At 34.8% G+C, this 22432-nt stretch overlaps 1 protein-coding gene across 5 annotated transcripts in view; it reads left to right on the forward strand.

The window, feature by feature from the left end:
* Positions 1–22432, forward strand: part of LRBA (LPS responsive beige-like anchor protein) — a 727902-nt gene that overhangs the window by 569166 nt on the left and 136304 nt on the right. For all 5 annotated transcript variants that reach the window (XM_033857307.2, XM_033857309.2, XM_033857305.2 and 2 more), the window contains one exon: positions 11615–11767. In XM_033857307.2, coding sequence (XP_033713198.1) covers positions 11615–11767 — 153 coding nt within the window. The remainder of the gene's footprint in view (positions 1–11614; positions 11768–22432) is intronic.

Genomic DNA, 22432 nt, shown 5'->3' on the forward strand with positions numbered 1-22432 from the left:
TGAATTGGGAGATTGGGATTGACATGTATACACTGATGTGTATAAAATTGATAACTAATAAGAACCTGCTGTATAAAAAAAGAAATAAAATAAAATTCAAAAAAAAAGTCACCTTCTTAGTAAGGCCTTCTCTGTCCTCTTTCTTTAAAAGTACATGCCTCATCCCATGCACTTTAACTGACTTCTCAATTTCAGTTTTCTTCATATCACTCACCATCCAACATACATGTCTCTATTTATTTATTATTTATGTCTTATCCCACTGGAACATTAGCTCCATGACAGCATGAATTTGGACTGTTTTGCTCATTGGTTTATTCCTAGAGCTTAAAACAGTACCTGGAACACAGTAGCCACTAAAACATTTATTAAATTAATGCTTTAATTAAATATAGAAGAGTATTCTGAGCAAAGAAAATGACATGAACAAAATTCAGAGAAAAGGCTTAGCACATTGGGGAATGCTTATTGGTCTGCTTATTGGTCTTATGTGCTTGGTGTGTAGGAAACATAGAGAAGGAAAAATACTGAAAGGCAGCTGTGGTCTAATATGAAGACCCTCAGTAATATTCTAAAGATATTTTTCAGTTCGCAGTCCGTGCAATCTCTGGCACAGCTACTCAGCTCTACCACCGTAGCCCAAGAGTAGCCATAGACCATACCATATGTAAACAGATAAGTGTGACTGTGTTCCCGTAAAATTTCATTTACAAAAACAGGTGGCAGCGTTTTGGCCCCTGGGCTGTATTTTACCATCCCCTGCTATAGGCAATGAGGATCCATTTTAAGATTTTGTACTAATTGGCTCTATTATTTAAAAAAAAAAAAAAGGCGCTTTGGCAGCGGTATGGAAAGTACTGGGAATGGGGAAGAGAGATGAGAGCTGGAGGTAGGGAGAAATTTTAGGAGTCTATGACAGTTAAAAGTAAAGACTCTAGGAGCCTCAACTAGTCAAAGAGCTAAGGGAATGACTCAAGAGGTGGGTTAAAAGTAATTCTCCAGGATTTGGCGCTTGGTTGACTGTAAAGGGATAGGAAGGCATAAAGATGATTCTTTAGATTGGGTGCCTAGATAAATGATGATGCTGTGAATTATAATGAAGCTGGTATATAGACCAAATGTGTGAATTCAGTTTTTGACACATTGATATATTTTCAGAATAACCAGGATATTATCACCTACTAGTTGAAAATTCAAACCTAAGCTTCAGAATAGTGGCATAGGCATGTAGGGTAAGAAGGAATATTAGGTGATACTTATCTTGAACTCCTCAAAACGGTTGTCTAGTCTCTTGATCTCCACTTTTTCAGCTCCCATCATCTCCCAAGCCCACTCGAATCAAGCTTTCTTTTCCACCATGTTATCGAAATCAGTCTTGTCAGAGTCATTGATGAACAATTTCCATGTTGTCAAATGCAAATTTTCAGTTCTCATGGTACTTGATCTGTCAGCATTATTGACACAATTAATTTATCCATTTTCCTTGTAACATTTTCTTCACTTGGTGAAGGAGCCATCTTCTGGCTATCTCTTTGCCTTTTTTTCAGTCTCCTTTACTGGATTATCTTGTTTTCATACCCTAAATTACTGGAGTACCTTTTGGCTTCATCTTTAGATTTCTTCTAGTGTCAACACTTGCTCCCTAGGTGATCACACCTTACCTCGTGGCTCTCCCCTGAATTCTAGAGCTATACAGGTAGCTCCCTTTGAGCTAGATGTACGTTTACAGGCATTTTAAACTGAACATGTCCAATATCAAACTCTGTCTTTCCCTCTTACCCTCCTCTCTACCCTAAGGAAAAAGTCCTGCTCAATACCTGCATTTGCCATCTCAGTGAAAGACAGCACTGTTTATCCAGTTTGCTCAGACCTTTAGAAAACTTGGAATCTTTGATTCCTCCCTGTCACATACACCTCACTGCTCATCTTATCAACCTTCAGAATATGTCTAGAATCTGACCAGTTATCACCACGTCCATCACGAGGGCCCTGGCCCAATTTATATTGTAAATCAGATCATATCCGTGTGCTCACATCCATCCAGTGCCTACTCATCTAGCTTAGAGCAAAATTCAGGTTCTTAATGTAGCCACTGAGGCCCTGTGTTACCCGGTTGCCTCTTTGATGACACATCTCTTTTACTCTCCTGCAGCCTCACTTGCCTTTGTTGTGGTTCCTTTTCAAAAATGTCAAGCCCAGGAGTTCCCTGGCATTTCAGTGGTTAGGAGGCTGCGCTTTCATTGCCGTTGACCCAAGTTCAATCCCTGGTTGGGGAACTAAGTTCCCGCAAGCCGTGCGGCATGGCCAAAAAATAAATGCCAAGCCCACTCCTGTTTTGGTGGCTTTGTGTATTACATTGTCTCTGCCTGAACCACTTTCCCCTAGATAATGCTTCGTTCATTCCATTTTTTTCATTCAGGTCTTTGCTCAAATGTCACCTCCTCAGAGTGGACTTCCCTGGATACCCTCTCTAAAATAACACTGCCCAACCCCCATCATTCTCTATCCCTTCATCTTTTTTCTTTTTAACATAATACTTGCCAGCATTTGACACAGTACATATATTCATTTGTTTATGTTATGTCTCCATAGCTACAGTTCTGTGAAGGTGGGGGCTTTGTGTGTCGTTCATTTGGTAACCTCAGCATTTAGAACATTTAGTTAGAAATCAATAAATATTGGTTGAAAGAATGAGTAGATATAAAGATATCGAGAAAAGAGGCATCAGTGAAAAAGCCTGGGAAAAACAGAGAGGTAATCTGAGGCGAAAAAGGAGAGTGTATGGCCATTTATGCCAGAAGGGCACAGCAAAATCCAATGGGTAGGTGCTCCAATGGGGCTACTAACATCTTGTATTTTAGGAAGGGGACTTACCTCTCCACAAGACAACTGGTGGCTGGATGTCATCTGCTGACTAAGAGTTGTTAATGCTCTAATTTTCTACACTTTTACAATTAAGGCACATTGAGTTTTTACTGTTATAGCTTTACAAAAGAAGTCCATGTGGACATCCTGTCACTGCTTATATCTTGGATATTCAATTTAAAACTCTGGGCTTCCCTGGGGGCGCAGTGGTTGAGAGTCCGCCTGCCAATGCAGGGGACACGGGTTCATGCCCTGTCCGGGAAGATCCCACATGCCGCGGAGCGGCTGGGCCTGTGAGCCATGGCCGCTGAGCCTGCGCGTCTGGAGCCTGTGCTCCACAACAGGAGAGGCCACAGCAGTGAGAGGCCAGCGTACCGCAAAAATAAAATAAAATAAAATAAAATCTATCTTATAATTTATTGTGTATCATTAGTGATGAATGTAAAATTTTATTGTTATGAAATCAGAAGGGTCAGTACAGCATATTCCATACTTAAAATTAAGTAAATAGAGTGCAATTAAATCCTAAGAAGTTACTAAATAATATTTGAAAAATAAGTGACTATCAGTAATATTACAAGAATTAGTTTTAGCTTTAAAAATTAACCCTTAAAGGTATTAAGTGTATACCTGTTTGTTAGAAGTAATAATACAAAATAGAGATGATCAGAGAATAGTTCTATTTGTGTCTTGTGAGATTTGTTAAACATGAGACCTTTGACTTGCCCTCCACTACCTCAGAAATCCCAGGGGCTGTGATCTGAAGATAAGTTAGGTTTCTTTTTTCCTCTTTCAGCATGTCTTCTACCATAATACATTCCACAGATGCTGATAGCATCAGCTTTAGAGCCATTTATAAGAAAATGTTTAGCTACAGTTAGTAGAACATAATTGCTGGACATTTATTTCTTGATGTATTTGTTAAGAGAAAAAGCTTAAATTAGGATGATTTGATAGTTTTATTTTCTTCATTTATTCTTCCTATTTTCAAACAAACTTTTAAATAATTCAGAATTTTTTAAATGCTAAAAGAAAGTAAAATTAAAATCTTACCCTTTTCTATCCATCCTTTGCACATTTCTGGCATATGTACTTCCCTCCCTCCCTCCCTTCCTTCCTTCCTCTTTACCTCCCTCCCTCCTTCTCTTTATCTCTCTTCATTCTCCCTCTGTCTTTCTCCCCCTCTTTTTTCTTTCTTCTCTCTCTTCCTCTCCCTCTCTCTCTCTCTTTCTTCTCTCTCTCTCTTTCTTTTTTGGTCAGTCCCTCTTCCACCCCCCGCCACACACACACTCACAACCACATTAGAGTCAGCTCAAGCTGTCTTGCCGCTCTCTTAACAATGTAGAACACTCATACTCTAACTGAACTATATATGTGTTCATCCTTGTTTTTATACATAACTTACAGATTTGTTAATTTAACCCTTTTTAACACTTTTCTTCATGCATCAATAGGTTAAACGATGTACCCATGTACTATATTTTTTTTAGCTTTGAACTTTGTACTCTTTATGTCTACAATGAACCATTTCTTTTTTGTGTGTTCTTCGAGAAAAATTACTTGAAAAACTGAATATTTTTCTTCTTATGCTACTTACATAGTGGGCAGAAAAAAACGTTTTTTTAAAGCACTTAGAAAATGTTCCTATCTTCCTGAATTATAAAAATGTACACAGGTCAGCTGTAATTTGTTTTTTGACCTGGTGATCTTATATTTTTGTTCAGTGTAAAAATGTAGACTGTTCATTAATATATTTATAAATACTGATATTAACTGTTCTCCTCCATACTCATGTATTATACAAACTGTTCCAGAAAAGATTTAAGGTGGGCATTTTATTTATGTCTTCTCTTCTGGCAGTCACAGCTTACCCATTATTTGTATTATTAATGTCCATTATCTCTCCCCAAATTACAATTTCCTTGAAGATAGGAGTCTGGAACAGCAAAAGGTTCAGCAAAGATGTCCAGTCCAAATTTAGAAGTGAAAAACATGTGTTGAAAGCAGGAGAGAACTATAAAGTATTGAGATTATTCATCATAAAGTGAGGCATGTTGAACAGTACTGTCATTGCTAATAAAAAATAAACTTGTTTTGAATGTGATAGCTATTTAGTAGGAACTATTAAGTCTCAAATATTTTTGTGGTCATATTTACTTTTACAAGTAAATTCTATTAAATTCCCTTAGGATTATGTTAAAAGCTTTTAAGAATGGCCACTATCAGTGAATTACCTGCTGACTTTAAGAATCGGGCAAGTTGAGTCTCTAATTTGGGATTGTTATCAGGGGCCACATTAATGATAATAATAATAGTAGTAGTAGTAGTGGTAGTAGTAACATGTTTTGTGCATGTAGAATTCTGTATTATCTCATTAGCCACACAACAACCCTGTGTTTTAGAAGAGGCGACTGAGGTAAGTAAGGGTTAGAAAAATTAAATTAAAAGCACGTGACCAGTAAGTTGAATAGATAAGACGCAAACCCAGTTATTCTCTTAACTGTATTAGATTGAGATAGATTATCTATTTGTTCGTTTGTAATCCATGATTTTTCTTTATTTTGAATTTGAAATGCAAGTTTAATATCTAAAACCATACAGTATTTATTTGATCTGTCTGGAAGCATTATAGATTATTTTTTCTTCTCCAATTTAAAAATTGCTGTTAACATTTCTTTTACTAAAGGAAGAAAATAGCATTTTAGCTACTCGATAAGGAGAAACTAAATATCAATTTGAATACTTTCAGATATGCAGTCCATTTAAAATGACTTATAGGTTCAATTCAATTCTAATAACTTTCTAAAAGATTTTCTCATTTGTGGGCTAACAAAATAAATACTTGCAAGTTAATATGTATCAGAACATATACTTTTTAAAAATATATATTCATCAACTCTTTTCTTGTTCATTAAGAAAGTTTACTTTGGATTTTTTCCTTCATAAAATATACAGTTTTTCCAATGTAAAAAGCTAAAATTTTGCTTTCACATCTTTTTTTACCATCGGTATCCCCAAAGCAGTATACATTAAATTAGTTACCTTGCTATCATGCTTATGTTTGACTTGTCAGGATTTCATATTTTAGTAAAAATAAAATAAAAATTTAACTTGAGCTCTGAAGTAGCATCTTGGTTTTTATTTCAGGTTTTATTATCTTGTTTCTTTGGATTAATAGACTAGTATTTGGCATGATTACCCAGGTATTATTGAAGTGATGGTTTTAATTCAATGGATAGAATTGGTGACTATTAGAAGGTGAATCATACAGCCTTGCTGCAGAGGCCATTCATATCAATGGGGATCGTACCTTAGAAAAGAAAACTAAAGCATATGTGTGGTCACAACCAATCCTTGTCATTATGCCATGAAAGCCTTGGGATTTGTGATCAAAGCAATGGGCTTATCCTGAACTGTGGTATAACCTCTGGTTGAACCTTTCAAATTTTTATTTTAGGAGATGATACACTACATTTTGACCATGTTACTTACCTCTAAGACCTGATGGCCTAATTAAGTGATAGTGATTAAAATTATTGTCAGCAAGTCAGAAGAAAATGTGAATTGTAAATATCTCTGTCCTCTGTCAGTGTTGTTTACTTATCATTTTCCCCTGATGTTTTAAAGAATTGCTGAACATGTGTTTTTTATCCAGAGCTGAATGTTCTGTTCTGATGAATATAAAACATACTTCACTTTGTAAATGTACATTAGAAGTATTAGAAAGACATAATCTTTGACTCTATCACTAAATTTCATCTGTCAAAGGAGATAATTCTGAACTATAATATTTGGTGTTATATCAAGGCATAGTTCTTAGAAAGATGCTTTTAGGATTAAGACGGAATTCTGCTTATAACTTGAGTGTCACTATCATCCATAGTAAAATTCAGGCAGTATATATACTTATTTATCTTTTTGTTTACATGTTGGTGTACCTCATTTGCGTTCAGTATGTTTATTTTATGTTAAGAGGGTATTCAACTCCCATCAACTGATTTACTTATGCAGATTTCCTTCCAATGAGATTGTCATATGGTTTAAGTATATATACTCCTTTACTTAATTGTCTTTATTTGATGATGTCCTTTATACTATATTAGATTCTTTGTAATCTTTCTTTTCAGTGCTAATTTATTGGAAACATTTGTCCTATTTTAAATTATCTTCTACTCCATGTATATAGTCCTCTCTAAACCAACTAAATAGTTCTTCATTGATCACTGGAAACACATGATATATGCAAGTTTCCATCTCTGTACCTCTTCTTAAGATATTCCCCTTGTCAGGACTGTTCTTGTGTTTCCCCTCTGCTAATATTTATCTTTGACTTTAAGTACCATTCTTCAATGATTCATTCAACAGATTTTTACTGAATATCTAACATGTTTCACTCACTATGTCTAGGCTTTGGAGGTGTAGCAGTGAGCAAGATACTTAAAGTCCTTTATCTCCTGGAGCCGTCAATTTAGAGGAAGCAATACAGTTTGATGAGTGTTATATTAGGGAAGTACAATGTATTATGTTCTTCTCCCTAAAGCTTTCTCTGACCACCCCAACTTTTAGACATCCTTTTCTCTTTTGAAATTCTAGAGTACTATTTGTGCCTACAACCAATTTCCTCCTAAAAAATGTATCCTTTCACTGTTAGATCTGTGATCTGATCTGTAGAGGGGAAGTAGCACTCACGTCTCCATATCCCAGATCCTAACACAGTTCTTTGCAGAGTAAAAATGAAATAAATGCTTTTTGTGATTATGATGTGCTATATCACTCTTCATACCTACCTAAAGCTTATATCAAATAATCAGTTAAATAGTGGGAAATTTAAAAAGTTTTGTACTGCTCATACTGAATTCTCTCTACCATTTTGTCTCCTAGAAATAATTGTCAGTGAATATATTGGTAACTTTTTATCCCTGAAATACAGTTGACTCTTGAACAACATGGTTTTGAACTGCACAGGTCCACTTATGTGTGGATTTTTTAAAATAGTAAATACTATAGTAGTACCCTGTCCAATGTTGGTTGAATCCATGGATTTGGAACCACCCATGTGGGATACAGAGGAACTGCAGATAAGGAGTGCCAACTATAAATAACACTCAGATTGACTGAGTAGAGAGTAGGAACCCTAACCCCAGTGTTGTTCACATGTCAACTGTATGTATAAATTCATAACCAGCAACTCAAGTATATAAGAAATGTCCTAATTTGAATTCAAATCTTCTTTATATTATGCTAATAGGAAGTTCTTTCACAGTTATTAGATGGGTAGGGCAGAGACCTCCTTTTCCCAGGGCTTGAATGAGATCCAGGCTTATGTGATATCTAGAAAATTGGCTCTCACATCTTCAGTTCATCTTGTTCACTAGTAATATCTTCATTGTCTAGGACACATGGTCTTTTAGAAGCTGGCAGCTCTGCTGATTATCTAAGCTTGAGTTAAGAAATATTTGCTGATACCAAAAGCCCTGGTGCCAAGGGGCTGTCTTCTGTAAGTGCACCATCATGAAGCCATTGTGTACAGGTGGGCAAATTGTTCTCTATGTAAGGGTGCTTGACTGAAGGAAAGGAGAAGCACAAATCCAACCTGACCTGCACTTACCAAACTGAGTTCTCTTGGGGCTGAATTAGCCCAGAAGGATTGTTTTTTTCTAATTTATACAGAGGCACTATATGGACAAGTAGGGACCTTGATTACCACTTACCATCCCCTAGGTTCCAGCCTAACCTCTTCATCCCCTCCCCTTGCCCTCAGGCTAAAGAAAGCTGACTACAGATTTTGAGAAACTTGGTTCCCTAATCTTGAGGAAAAACTCTTCTTTGGTTTCTGTCTTTTTAAAAATATTAACCTTTGACACTCCTTCTCCTAGACATTTTACATAATCTCCTGTTTGCTTAGACTTTCACAAAGGACAGAAAAAGAGGATGTCTTCAGGAGGTCTCTGCTCTGGACCTTGCAAATGTTCTGGAAATGCCTGACAACTCTCTTGAAATTGGAGAAGTGTATGGGGTGGGAGGTTGGGAGGTAAAAAATAAAGAAGCAAGATGTAAAATTCCTATCTCGATAAATTTCAAGTGAAGTATTAAGCTTGATTTTTAATTAATAAAGTTTAAAATCTTAATTTTGAAATATTTTTATAATGTCCACTCTACAAAATTATAGGGTATCTATCTTTAATAGGAAATTGCAAGTAAAATCTATGGTAATTATGGAAACTGATAAATTATTACCTCCCTCCCAGCATTACAGAAATTATGCAGCTGAATGTTTAACATAGTCCAGTAAGATTTAAAATTGCTTTCTTCATATCTTTTATTACAAATTTCTTGTTTATTTTATGTGTAATTTTGCTCCATTTAATTTTGAGTTAAATTAACTGAATTTATATTTAGAGTAAGCTGTCAACATTAAAATAAAATAAATTCATAATAAATTTATGTGTTTAAATAAAGTAGGCCACAAACAAAATATATTTCTGTTAATTGAATGTATTTATTAATAAATTTATTTATTTATTTATGGCTGTGTTGGGTCTTCATCTGCTGTCTAGGCATGGTCTCAAGAAAGAGTATATTTTTTGCATATTTTTACTGTGCAATATGTATCTCTGATTTATAATGCAGATGACTGATCTCCCAAAACTTGGGAGAAACCTAACATCTAAACTTCAGCCATTATATTTGTTTTGATTCCTAGGAGAATTATATAGAAGCATAATGAGTATAACAGGCAAAAGAAGGACAATATCCTCTAATTGTGAGAGCATTAGGGTGTGGGTACGGGTGGGCAGGTATTATTGAAATTTAAAGAATAAGTAAGTAATTAAACCAAAATGCTGCTTTTGATTTTGAATACACAAGGAAGGCATGGTCCTCCATTACTATTGTAGAGCAAGACTTGGCAAGAGTAACATTCCTCTTTACTAGCACAAGCAATATGGAGTGAAAATAAGACATTTTGGGAAATTTTCTCAAAGTTGGAAATTATTGAATGCATATTTCAGCAAATTGATAGTTATAAAGACATATTTATATATGGGTAAATAATAATTATAGCATATTTAAAAAATTCTTCCTATATGTGTAGTATATATACATATACACATATATAAATAAAGTATTTTTTTCAGGAGAACCAGTTGTTTTCTTATCATAGAAGAATGAAAAGGTTTTGTTTACTTTTTAAAAAAATTGCTTAGAATATATGTTAAAAACATATTTTAAATGTGTAGCACTGTATATATTATGTAATGGAACCCATGCTTTTTTGATGATTAAGGACACAGGCTTTAGAGTTAAACAAATCTTGATCTAAGTTCCAAATTTATCATAAATCAGCTACATAACCTTGGGCATATTACTTAACTTCTTTGAGCCTTAGTTAATGTTTTAAATGGAGATGATACCTTACCTTGTAAAGTTGTTGTGAAGATTAAGTGTGATAAGTTGTTGTGAAGATTAAATGTGATGTTTATTAAGAGTTTATTTTAGTACTTGACTCATGTCATGCAGTAAGTTATTTAGCTAAAACAAATTGAATATAGCTTTTTGTTGCATAAAATATGTCTTTTGTCAATTAGACTTATATGCATCATTGTGGAGAAGAGATTCTTAAAATTGTTGTATGAACATTGCATCATTTCATTTATGGATAAACTTAACAGGATCTTCCTTTTAAAAAAATTAATTTTGTTCAGTTTAAATGTTTTGCAAGTCAGTGATCAGGTGGTTGTCAGGCATTTGGAGGACAAGCTCATTTCTACCCTGCTTAGTTAATTATTGTGATTGTAAACAAAGGATGTACGATTCAAAGTCAAGGAACATTTCACATGGATGATGGAGGTGATAATAGCTTAATTCCTGCTGAATTTTTTTTCTTTGCTCTAGTGAGTTCATACTGACCTTGTCCAAAATCTGATGACCTCCCTATTTCACTCAACCATTTGGAAAGCCGGGCCTGCCATAGCTGGCCCTGAGGGGGTATCTGAAAGACCACTGAGTCACTGACCCATGTCAAGACTGGATTTCAAGTCTGATCTATAGGACCTCTGAAGTAGTTATACATGGGGCTTATTGTACACAAAAACCTAACTGGCTGCATTTTTCTGCTTATTAAGTATCCTGTTAAAGCGTATTTTAAATGTCCTTATTAAAGTCAAGTTTATAGTACTTAGTTTCTCGTGCAGGTCATTTTCTAGGCTGATTATAACTTTTGATCTTTTAATAAGAGTTAGTACCCTAAAACTAAATTTGAATGTTTTGAAATGTGAGCAAAACATACTGTTACACTGTGGCTAAATGCAATGAATATCTTCCTGGTTGGTGATGGACCAAAGCATTTTAATGCTTATAAAGATTTTGTTTTTTTTTTCTGGCAAAAAATTCCATATACCTCAAAAAAATCTAGTTTAAGCTGTTGTTGATATTACAGCATGTTAAACTCTGTTTACGTCTTGTCAAACCTCAAATATTACTCAAATGTTGGTATATAAGAGTTTTGAGTTTGTAACATTTGTCCTAAAGGAAAGCATGTGACCACCCAGTAAGGTGTTATTTAAATTTGGTTGGATGGGATCTGTCTACCTTAATAGAACTTTGTGATAGGGCTATGATATGAAAAGAGTAAAAACTTTCCTGTGTTTATTTTGTTCTTCTGCACAATAGTAAATGATCAGCCCTTTTATGAATACCTAGTCAGTATTCTACAATTTATAATATGACATTGTCTTTTATTTTTATATAGGAGTTGATCCCTGAATTTTATTATCTCCCTGAGATGTTTGTCAACTTCAATAATTATAATCTTGGAGTGATGGATGATGGGACAGTAGTGTCTGATGTTGAACTTCCTCCTTGGGCCAAAACCTCAGAAGAATTTGTTCGCATAAACAGATTGGTAAGATAGTAATCATCTACTCTGTCTGTCATGAGCCTTTTCTCAAAGTATCTTTCATGTGTTGGTATAATCATTAACCCTTGCTCTTCTGGGCAAAACTGTAGTTGATAGGGATAACTAAAAGTGACATAATAGTTCATGAATCTCCATATATACTTTATAAAATCTTATTGACATGAAAGGTATAATGTGTCTTTTATTCTTTTATGCAGAATTTAGGTTACTTTTATATGAACATGATGATTCAAGATTATAAGTGAATTTCTTATTGAATTCTATACTTTTTCAAATATGAGTTTCTTGTACTAGGAGAAGAACATAATTCTGTGTTCAGGTTGGAAGGCCATTGTACATTTTGATAATAGAAACAAGATTTTCAAATTATATGCTGTATCTGTCTTTTGAAGGAAATCTTCATCTGATATTTAGAATATGAAAAGTTAAAAAGTGAAAAGTGCAATAATCATTGTGCTTACAACCAACTCTTCATAATCCTCTCCTGTGGACTCTTTAATGTCCTCTGTTGTATGGGTTCTGGATTATTTTATGAAAAAATATATGACTTTTCCTTTTTGCCTTTAACTTTCATAAATGCCTAGAATCAGGGAGCTTTATTCTCAGTTTTTTAAAGTAGTTTCTTTATCATACTTCATATTAAAAATGAAACCTAGGGCTTCCCTGGTGGCGCAGTGGTTAAGAATCCACCTGCCAATGCAGGGAACACAGTTTCGATCCCTGGCCTGGGAAGATCCCACAGGCTGCAGAGCAACTAAGCCATGCACCACAACTACTTAGCCTGCGCTCTAGGGTACACGAGCCACAACTACTGAGCCCGAGTGCCACAACTACTGAGCCCAAGTGCCACAACTACTGAAGCCCGTGCACCTAGAGCCCGTGCTCCACAACAAGAGAAGCCACGACAATGAGAAGCCCTCGCACCACAACGAAGAGTAGCCCCCACTCGCTGCAACTAGAGAAAAGCCCGCGCACAGCAACAAAGACCCAACAGCCAAAAAATTAAAAAATGAAACAAATAAATAAATAAATTTATTTAATAAATAAGTAAAATAAAAAAGAAACATAAATTGCATTGTGTTTTTAATTTTACTAAAACAAGGAAAATTATTTCATTTTAGTTTTCTTGGTATGCTTACCTTTTCTACCAACAATTTTTTTTATATATATATATATATATATATATATATATACACATATACTTTTTTTTTTTTGCGGTACACGGGCCTCTCACTGTTATGGCCTCTCCCGTTGCGGAGCACAGGCTCCGGACACGCAGGCTCAGCGGCCATGGCTCACGGGCCCAGCCGCTCTGCGGCATGTGGGATCCTCCCAGACCAGGGCACGAACCTGTGTCCCCTGCATCAGCAGGCGGACTCTCAACCACTGCGCCACCAGGGAAGCCCAACAATTATATTTTAATCCTGTACAGTATTCTAGATCCTAATTGTAATCCCATTATTACCGAAAATTCATGTTTTACATACACTGGAAGCAGTGCAGGGGGAGTGGAAAGAGCGTAGGCTTTGAAGTTAGACCAGTTTTCCTAATCATGGGTAACTCACATTGCTGGTTATGGGACCTTAGGCAATTTAACCTTTCTGAGCCTTGATTTCCTCATTGTAATTTGAAAATTATTTGTGTAAAACTGTAATTATGTATGTAAAATACCTAGAATTTTCTCTGGCTTACAGGAGGTCTTCAGGCAATAGCACCTAACATTATTCTATCACAGTCTTAAGGTACATGTTGTATTTTGGTTTACTGCATGTATTTTTCAAGATTTTTAAGTTAACTGTAATTAAAATGAGAGCCCAAGACAAAGCTTAGCTCTGAAAGATGTTAAAGGAGATGTCAAACTTTTAAATGTGACGGTTGTCTATGGTCGTGTTTTTTTTTTTTTTTTTTTTTTTTTCTCCAGGGGTACGTAGATGTCAATAGAAGGTCTAGTCATTCTGCAGTTTTGGGGGGTTTTTTTTGGTTTTTGCTTTCAATAATTTTCTATGCTTTTAAAACACATTTATTGAGGTATAATTTGCATACCATAAAATCCATCTTTTTAAAAGTGCTCAATTCAATGAGTTTTAATAAATGTATACAGTTATGTAACCATCAGCACAATCAGCTTACCTCACTGCAAAAAGTTTCCTTGTATCTGTTTGCTCCCAGTCATAGTCTCAGGCAACCACTGATTCTGTCTCTTTTAGTTTTGCTTTTTCTAGAAATTTTATATATATGGAATCCTGCCGTATGTAGTCTTTTTGTACCTGACTCTTTCACTTAGCATGATGTTCTTGAGATTCCTCCATATTGTGCATATATCAGTAATTTCTTTGTGTTGCTGCATAGTATTCCATCATATAGATATAACACCTTTTGTTTATTTACCAGTTTATGGACATCTTGCTTTTTTCCAGTTTTAGGCTCTTAAGAATATCTGCATATGTCTTAGGGTGGATATCTGTTTTCATTTCTATTGGATAGATTCCTAGGAGTTTAATTGCTGAGTCATATGATAAGAATATATTTACCATTTCGCATTCCCACCAACAATATGTGAAGTTTCAATTTGCCATATCCTTGCAAAGACTTGGTATTGTCAATCTTCTTTATTTTTTTATTTATTTTTTGTTGTTGTTGGGGGTAGGGGTTTATTAATTAATTAATTTATTTTTGCTGTGTCGGGTCTTCATTTCTTTGCGAGGGCTTTCTCTAGTTGTGGCAAGCGGGGGCCACTCTTCATCGCGGTGCGCCGGCCTCTCACTATCCCGGCCTCTCTTGTTGCGGAGCACAGGCTCCAGACGCGCAGGCTCAGTAGTTGTGGCTCACAGGCCTAGTTGCTCCGCGGCATGTGGGATCCTCCCATACCAGGGCTCGAACCCGTGTCCCCTGCATTAGCAGGCAGATTCTCAACCACTGCGCCACCAGGGAGGCCCAGTCAATCTTCTTTATTTTAGCTCTTCCAGTGATTCATTGTGATTTTAATTTGTATTTCCCTAATGACTAATGATGTTGACCATCTTTTCACAGGCTTATTTCCTACTCTTAGTATGTTCTTTGGTGAGCTATTTATTCAGATCTTTTGCCTGTTTTTTAATTGGGTTGTATGTCTTTTTATTATTTATTTGTAAGACATCTTTATATATCCTCCATAAAAATCCTTTATCCAACATATGTTTTGCAGATATTTTTCTCCTAGTTTGTGGCGTGTCTTTTCCTTTTTAATGGTTCCTTCTGAATCACCATTTTTTTTTTTTGAGAATTATGTTTTATTCAGTGGACTTTCTAAGTACTTCAAGCCCAGGTAGTTGGAACATCAAAAGATTACTGTTAATTAAGGAAAACCAGGTATCTCAAATTAATGAATTTAGTGCGTCTCTATGTATGGGAAGATGCAAGAATCTGGGCTCTTTGAAGTCATTCCTTTGATATACACCTTAGCTGTCTGGGGCCAGTATCCTGTTCTTTCCCTCCTGAGTCCCAGGGGTTGCACCATTGGGGGTGGCTGCAGTGCCTGAGGGCTTACTGTGGGGCGACAGTGTATGGCAGGCTGAATCACTATTGTGAATAAACGTTTTTGCTATTAGGTAGATATAAAATAATATTTATATAATATTTGAAAGTTGTAAATAATCATCCCCATTCTTGAGGAATATATTTTTTAAAAAATTAAAACCATGTTCTGATCATTTTATTATTGAAGCATTTTTTCTCAGTTTATACTTTTAAGTCTCAAGGGAACCAACTCTATTAATCATTACCATATTTAGTATTGTTAAAAATACAAAGAAATTTGTTAATGTGTTTGCTTTAAAAGAGGTCTAAGAGGCAGAAACATTTGAGTAAGTTATATTGAAAGCTCTTCAACAATATTTTGACAATTAAGAAAATGTAACTGTATAAAGTAAGCCATTCTTCTGATAGTACCCCCATCCCTACTCTCAGTACCCTCTCCTCAGAAGAGCCAGATCTATTTGGAACAAGTCTCACAAGGACACCAAGGAAAAGAAGGTGGCAGCTTACCAAATTGTTTTCCAATAAGATTTTGGTTTTGCCTGCTCATGCTCTAAACTTCTGTATGACTATCAAATGTTAAACAGTAGTATTTTATAATACTAACTGCACATTTAATGTAACTTATTATTGAGCTATTAAACATTTGTCCCAGTGATTCCTCTTTCTCTGAGTTTTACAGATGTCTTCATAGTTTAGCTTCTGAATAAGCTTATATTCTTAACAGAACTCATAAAAATTTACTGCAAGTTAAATGCAAACATTTTACAGTCAAATATTTACATCTCTGATAATTTTAACTCATAATTAGAAAAATACTTGATTTTACTTACATGTGCCTTTAGGAAAGAATTTAATAACTCATTCATTCATTCAAAAATATTTATTATACACCTGTGATGAACAAAGCTTTCCTATGGTGCAGTTCATGTTGATTCGTTTTAAATTTTCCTGTTAACTTTCTGTAAGTGACTAAATTATTAGTATGGTATTTTATGTATGTTAGCCTGTTATCACATAAGGGTTTTATCGCCCTCCTCTTTTTGGTTTACCTCTTCAAGTCCACAGATTTTATGCAATGATTGTAGCTCATGAAATGCATACTACTTTGATCTGTGACCTTTTTGTGGTGCTAATCGGGTTCCTGATATCATTATACCTTGCTCATTAATCATATTTCCTGCAGCCCGTCAGGCAGCCAGACAGCACAAGTCCCTGTTTTCAGCCCTCTGTTGGCAGGTTTCTGCTTTTCCAGATTATTACAGACGATACTTTGGCTTCTCATAGCCAGAGCCACATCAAGCTGTGTGTTACAATTAAAGTCAGATGGTCCTCAGGTTGAACAGGGATATAGTGTTGCAGCTGTCTCTCTTCCTGGAACAAACCAGCACCAAGAACAGATGATCTATAGGACAGTGAATAATAACAGATTGTACAGTACTCCATTGGTAGCGGGGGATCATAGATTTAATTAACTGACATACTCATTTTAAGATACCCAGCACGCCTTTTTTAAGTATTTGGTTGCCCAAGTATTATTTCAAGGGAATAGAATTTTTTAGGAGCATGATTTTGATGGTGGCCAGTAACGCTACATTTTCTTTGTGTGGTTAGAGGCCTGTAACTGCTACCTTATCTATAACTATTTTACTCCTTGAGCTTTCTGTAGGTAGTGAAGATGTAAATAAGGATTTATGAGTTGGCCTTAAGTGTCGAATTTATACACAGAAGATAATATCCTGTGTATTTTAGAAAGAAAACCTTCATAGGTCTGATTATTCTTTCAGGTATATAAATTAAATTTTCTTTGTTCTGAAGAGTTGGAATCAGGGTAAAACCAAAGCAGTCTTAAATATATCCAAGAGATTGGTCTGTTTTATTTAATACTTCCTAGACCAGAAGAAAAATTATTCCAAATACTGCTTCAGAAATATAAATGAGAAACAGGCTCTCATACTTCCAAATAATATGAAAATGTGTGAATTCAGACTGCTTATCATTATCTCATGATATAAGGTTGATGTTATGGACCTGTATTATACTGCCTCTTACAACCTTTGAGTTTTAAGTTGAATAAGAGACAAAGAAAGTCATACTCTCAGCAGTAATATTTTTTGTAAAGTTTATAAAAGTTGGTGAGGTGGAGCATTTTGTTTTTTCCACAGGATGTGTAATTTATTCAAGTTATAATAATAATAATGAAAGTAATTTGTTCATCTAACAGGTACTTCCTGAGTTGCCTATCTATGTACCAGCACTGTTAGACTCAGTGAACCAGGCAGACAATACCTCTACTCTTTGGAGGTTACTTCCTTTTTGATAACTTAGGCTGTTGAAATAGAAAGCTTCTCAGGGCTGAGAGGTGGCATGAATTTAGTAACGGAAGGCTCCTATTAGTGAATTGTCCTGAGGTTACCAGTTAGAGTCACCTTTGCTTTTGTGTATCTTCTGTAGCTTCTCTCTTTCCTACTGTTTCATAAAGGTGGCATGGGTTGTCACTTGCTTGAGAAGATAAAGAAAAATTAAATGAGTATGTTATCTTCTTTCCAGATAATATATGGACAGATTAAAAGTGATTTTTTATATTGTTGTCTAAGAGAAAAATAAAAATTTCAAATTTTATTTCACCACCAACCTAGTCTTTTCCTATCTATTGGTAAAATTTAAATCTCTTCAGCGTAAATCTTCATAGATCTTATATATATGCATGAACTAGGTCAGTCTTTTCTTTTTCCTTTTGAATGGAAAATTTACAATTCTTAAGTGATGAGACTAAGACTCTCTTTTCCCTGATGAAAAAGTGCTATATATGTACATATAGCAAGACCTGCAGCTTGAGATGGCTGAATTTGTAGTGATATAGCAATTAGATTATTGTAATAGCATATTATGTTCTAAATTACAGTGTTTAGAAACACTGTAAGGTTGAAAGGTTTGGTTGAGGTTTGAAAGGTGTTGCACTTTTTTGACCTGTATTCATATCCTTGTTTCCATTTTCTGAAGAAATGGGATTCAAAACCCTGTTTCTTAAGAGAGCTAAGCAACTTTTTTTTTTTTTTTTTGGAATACAAATGCCAGAAGCTAACATGCTTTTTTCATACTGTTCCTTTTCCAATTGCCTTTTCATTTTACACATTGTTAATGATATGGCCAAGAATGTAAATAGTCATGGTGGTATAGTTGGTGATAATTATTCTCAACTATGGGCGTATCCTTCCCTCCACTTCCCCACTCCCTGCAGTGGCTGAATCTAAAGCCCTGGGGAATGGGGGCAGATATGTATGAAAAATTTTAAAAAGCTAAAATTAATATTGTTTGGTTTGCTTTTAGTTCTGTATATCATTTACCATGAAAATTCTAGTTCTGAATGGCCACCTAAATAAGTGGGAATAAAAAGATGTACTGTGTTGATAGATTATTAATTCTCCCCAAATTTGTTTATAAATGCAATATGAAAACCAACCCAGGTCCCAGTAGGTTTGTTTCGTTTTGTTGGAATATAAAAAACTGATTGCAAAGGGTAAAGGGCCAATTATAACCACAACCCTTTCTGAGAACAAGAACAGATTTCAGAGGGACTTGCTTTACTATATATCATGAATTATTTTAAAGCTGTAGTAATTAGGGAAATTAGGAGAAAGAGACTAATCAAAGAGAACAGAGAACCCAGAAACAGACCAGGACATATAAAGAAACTTCATCTATCATAAAGTTGGTATTACAGATCTGTGGGGAAAGGAAGGACTTCTCAATTTAGGTGCTGAGATAAATAGTAATTGTGTTGGTTTCCTAGGGCTGCCATAACAAAGTACCACAAACTGGGTGGCTTAAACAACAGGAATATATTGTCTCACAGTCCTGGGAGGCTAGAAGTCTGAAATCAAAGTTCAGCAGGGTTGGTTTCTTCTGAGGGTTGTTGGGGGAAGAATTGGCTCCAGGCCTCTTGCTGACTTGTATTTAGCTATGCTCTCCTTACGTCTGTTCACATCATCCTCCCTCTATGTGTGTGTATATCTGTGTCAAAATTTTCCCTTTTTATAAGGACATCAGTTATATTGGATTAGGGACCCACTCTACTCCAGTATGATCTCATCTTAACATAAGTAATTACATATGTAATGGCCCTATTTCCAAATAAGGTCACATTCTGAGTTACTGGGAAGTTAAGGATTTCAACCTATGAATTTGGGGGAATACCATTCAACTCATAACAGATATTAATATGGAAAAAAGTTAAGTTGTAACCTTATACTATCAACAAAAATTAAAATATATTAAAGCTTTAAAAATAAAGTAAAAAGTGAATGAATGAATAAAAAAACAAACAAAAGGCAAAATTATAAACTTTTAGAAGATAATACAGGAGGAATTCTTTGTGATCTTGGAATAGGGAAAAGTTTTCCAAACAAAAAGCGAAATATGATATATTAGATTAATTGACTTTTGGTTGTTAAACCAACCTTGCATTCCATGAGTGTATCACCCTTGGATGATATAAATTCTTTTGATCTGTACTGTATTTTTTGTTAATATTTTGTTGAGAAATTATTATTTTTTAGGACTTTTGCATCTGTATTCATGAGGAATATTGGGTTGTAGTTTTCTTGTGATATCTTTGTATGATTTTAATATCAGGATTTATATTGGTCTCATAGAGCAATATGAGAGAAAATTGAGAAATTGGAGATAGAGCAAAGTGTTACCTCTTCCTCTATTTTCTGAAAGATTGTGAGGGATTGCTATTATTCCTTCTTTAAATGTCTAACTGGATTCACCACTGAAGCTGTCAGGACATTTTATGTGTGTGTGTGTGAGGGGAAGATATTAAATTACTAAAACAATTTTTTACTTGTTATAGATTTATTCAGATTCTCGATTTTTTTCTTGAATCAGTTTCAGTAGTTTGTGTCTTTCTAGGCATTTGGCCATTTGATCTAAGTTGTCTAATTTATTTGTGTGAAGTTGTTCATTGTATGCTTTATAATCATTTTAATGCCTCTAAGGTGGGTAGTGGTATTACCTCATTCACCCCTGATTTTTGGTAGTTTGTATCATTTTTTTCCCTTGGTCAGTCTTGCTAACAGTTTGTCAGTTTTGTTGATCTTTTCAGAGAACTGACTTTTCACTTCATTGTTTTTTCTCTGTTGTGTTTCTATTTTTTTTTCCTTTCATTGGATTTTCACTCTAATATTCATTGTTTCTTTCCTTCTGCTTGCTTTGGATTTGGTTTGCTCTTTTACTGGATTCTTAATTTGGGAAACTAGTTTGTTATTTTTTTTAATTGAAATATGGTTGATTTATAATGTGTTAATTTCTGCTGTACAGCAAAGTGTTTCAGTTATACATATATATGCATTCTTTTTTTAATATTCTTTTCCATTATGGTTCATCATAGGATACTGAATATAGTTCTCTGTGCTATACAGTAAGGAAACAAGTTTTTTTAATTTGAGTTCTTCCTTCTTTTCTTTCTTTCTTTCTTTCTTTTTTTTTTAATATTTATTTATTTGACTGCACCAGGTCTTAGTTGCAGCATGCAGGATCTTTTTAATTGCAGCATGCGGGCCATATTAGTTGTGGCATGCGGCATGCAGGCTCTTTTACTTGTAGCATGTGGGATCTAGTTCGCTGACCAGAGATTGAACCCTGGCCCCCTGCATTGGGAGTGTGGAGCCTTAACCATTGGACCACCAGGGAAGTCCCTCTTCCTTCTTTTCTAATATTGGCTTTTACACCTATAAATTTCCCTTTATGTACTATTTTTGCTACATCCCATAAGTTTTGATATTTTGTTTGCTTAATTTCATTTCTCACAACATTTTCTAATTTCTCTTGTGATTTTTGACTCATGGGTTTTTCAGAACTATACTGCTTAGTTTCTAGATATTTGTGAATTTTCCAAATTTCCTTCTGTTTTTTATTTTTAATTTAATCTCACGTTGATTGGAGAATATACTTTGTATGATTTCTGTTGTTTTAAGTGTACTGAGACTTGCTTTATGACCTAGTATGTGGTCTGTGTTAGAGAATTCTTCATTTGCTTTTGAGAAGAATGGGTATTCTTATGTTGTTGAGTATTCTATAGGTGTCAGTTGATCAAGTTTTTATGTTTAAGTCTTCTATATCTTTGCTGATTTTGCCTATGTCTGTAAACTTTTGCTAGTTAGATGTTGAAGTTCCCAAATATTATTTTCTGTTCTGTTTTGGCTTCCTGTGTTTTTGAATCCTGCTGTTAAGTGCATATATTAATATCCAATGGCTGCTATAACGAATTACCAAAAACTTGGGGGCTTAAAACAATCGCAGTTTATTCTCTCATGGTTCTAGAGGCCGGAGGTCCAAAATCAGTGTTATACTCCCTTTAGATGATCTCTGCCTCTGTCCTCACATTGCCTTCTCCTCTTCTGTCTATAGTGAAATCTCTTTCCACCTTCTTCTTAAAAGTATACATGTGATTACATGCAGGGCCCTCCCTCATAATCCAGAATGATGCTTCAATCTCAAAATCCTGAATTTAATCACATTGCAAAGACCCTTTTTCCATATATAACATTTCCAGATTCTAGTGATAGGAACTGATATCTTTTTTTCAAGGTGGGGGCATTTTTCAGCACTATTTTCCTGAACTTCTTTTTCATCATAAATTGTCCCTCTTTGTTTCTAGTACTTTTTTAGTTTGATTTGCTTAATATTAGTATAGCCAATCCAGCTCTCTGTGGTTACTATTTGCATGGTACATAGATTTCCATTCTTATACTTTCAAGCTATTTTGTCTTTGAATATAAAGTCTATCTTTTGTAGATAGCATATAGTTGGATGATGTTATTTATCCAGTCTGATAGTCTCTGCTATTTAATGCTATTGTTGATATGTTTGGATTCATGTCTGCCATTTTGCTGATTATGTTCTTTAGTCTTGGGTCTTATTGTTTCTCTTTTCTTACTTTAAATTTTTCTTTTATATTAAATAGATATTTCTAGTCTACCATATTATTTCATTAATTTTTTTTTTTTACTATATATTTCTTTTAGTTATTTTCTTAGTCATTACTCTAGGGACAAAATGCATCTTAATATATCACAATCTACTTCAGATTAATATTAGCTTAATTCCAGTAAAATATAGTGACTGTTCCAA

This window comes from Tursiops truncatus, chromosome 5 (assembly GCF_011762595.2).
Source record: "Tursiops truncatus isolate mTurTru1 chromosome 5, mTurTru1.mat.Y, whole genome shotgun sequence".
Classification (NCBI taxonomy): Eukaryota; Metazoa; Chordata; class Mammalia; order Artiodactyla; family Delphinidae; genus Tursiops; species Tursiops truncatus.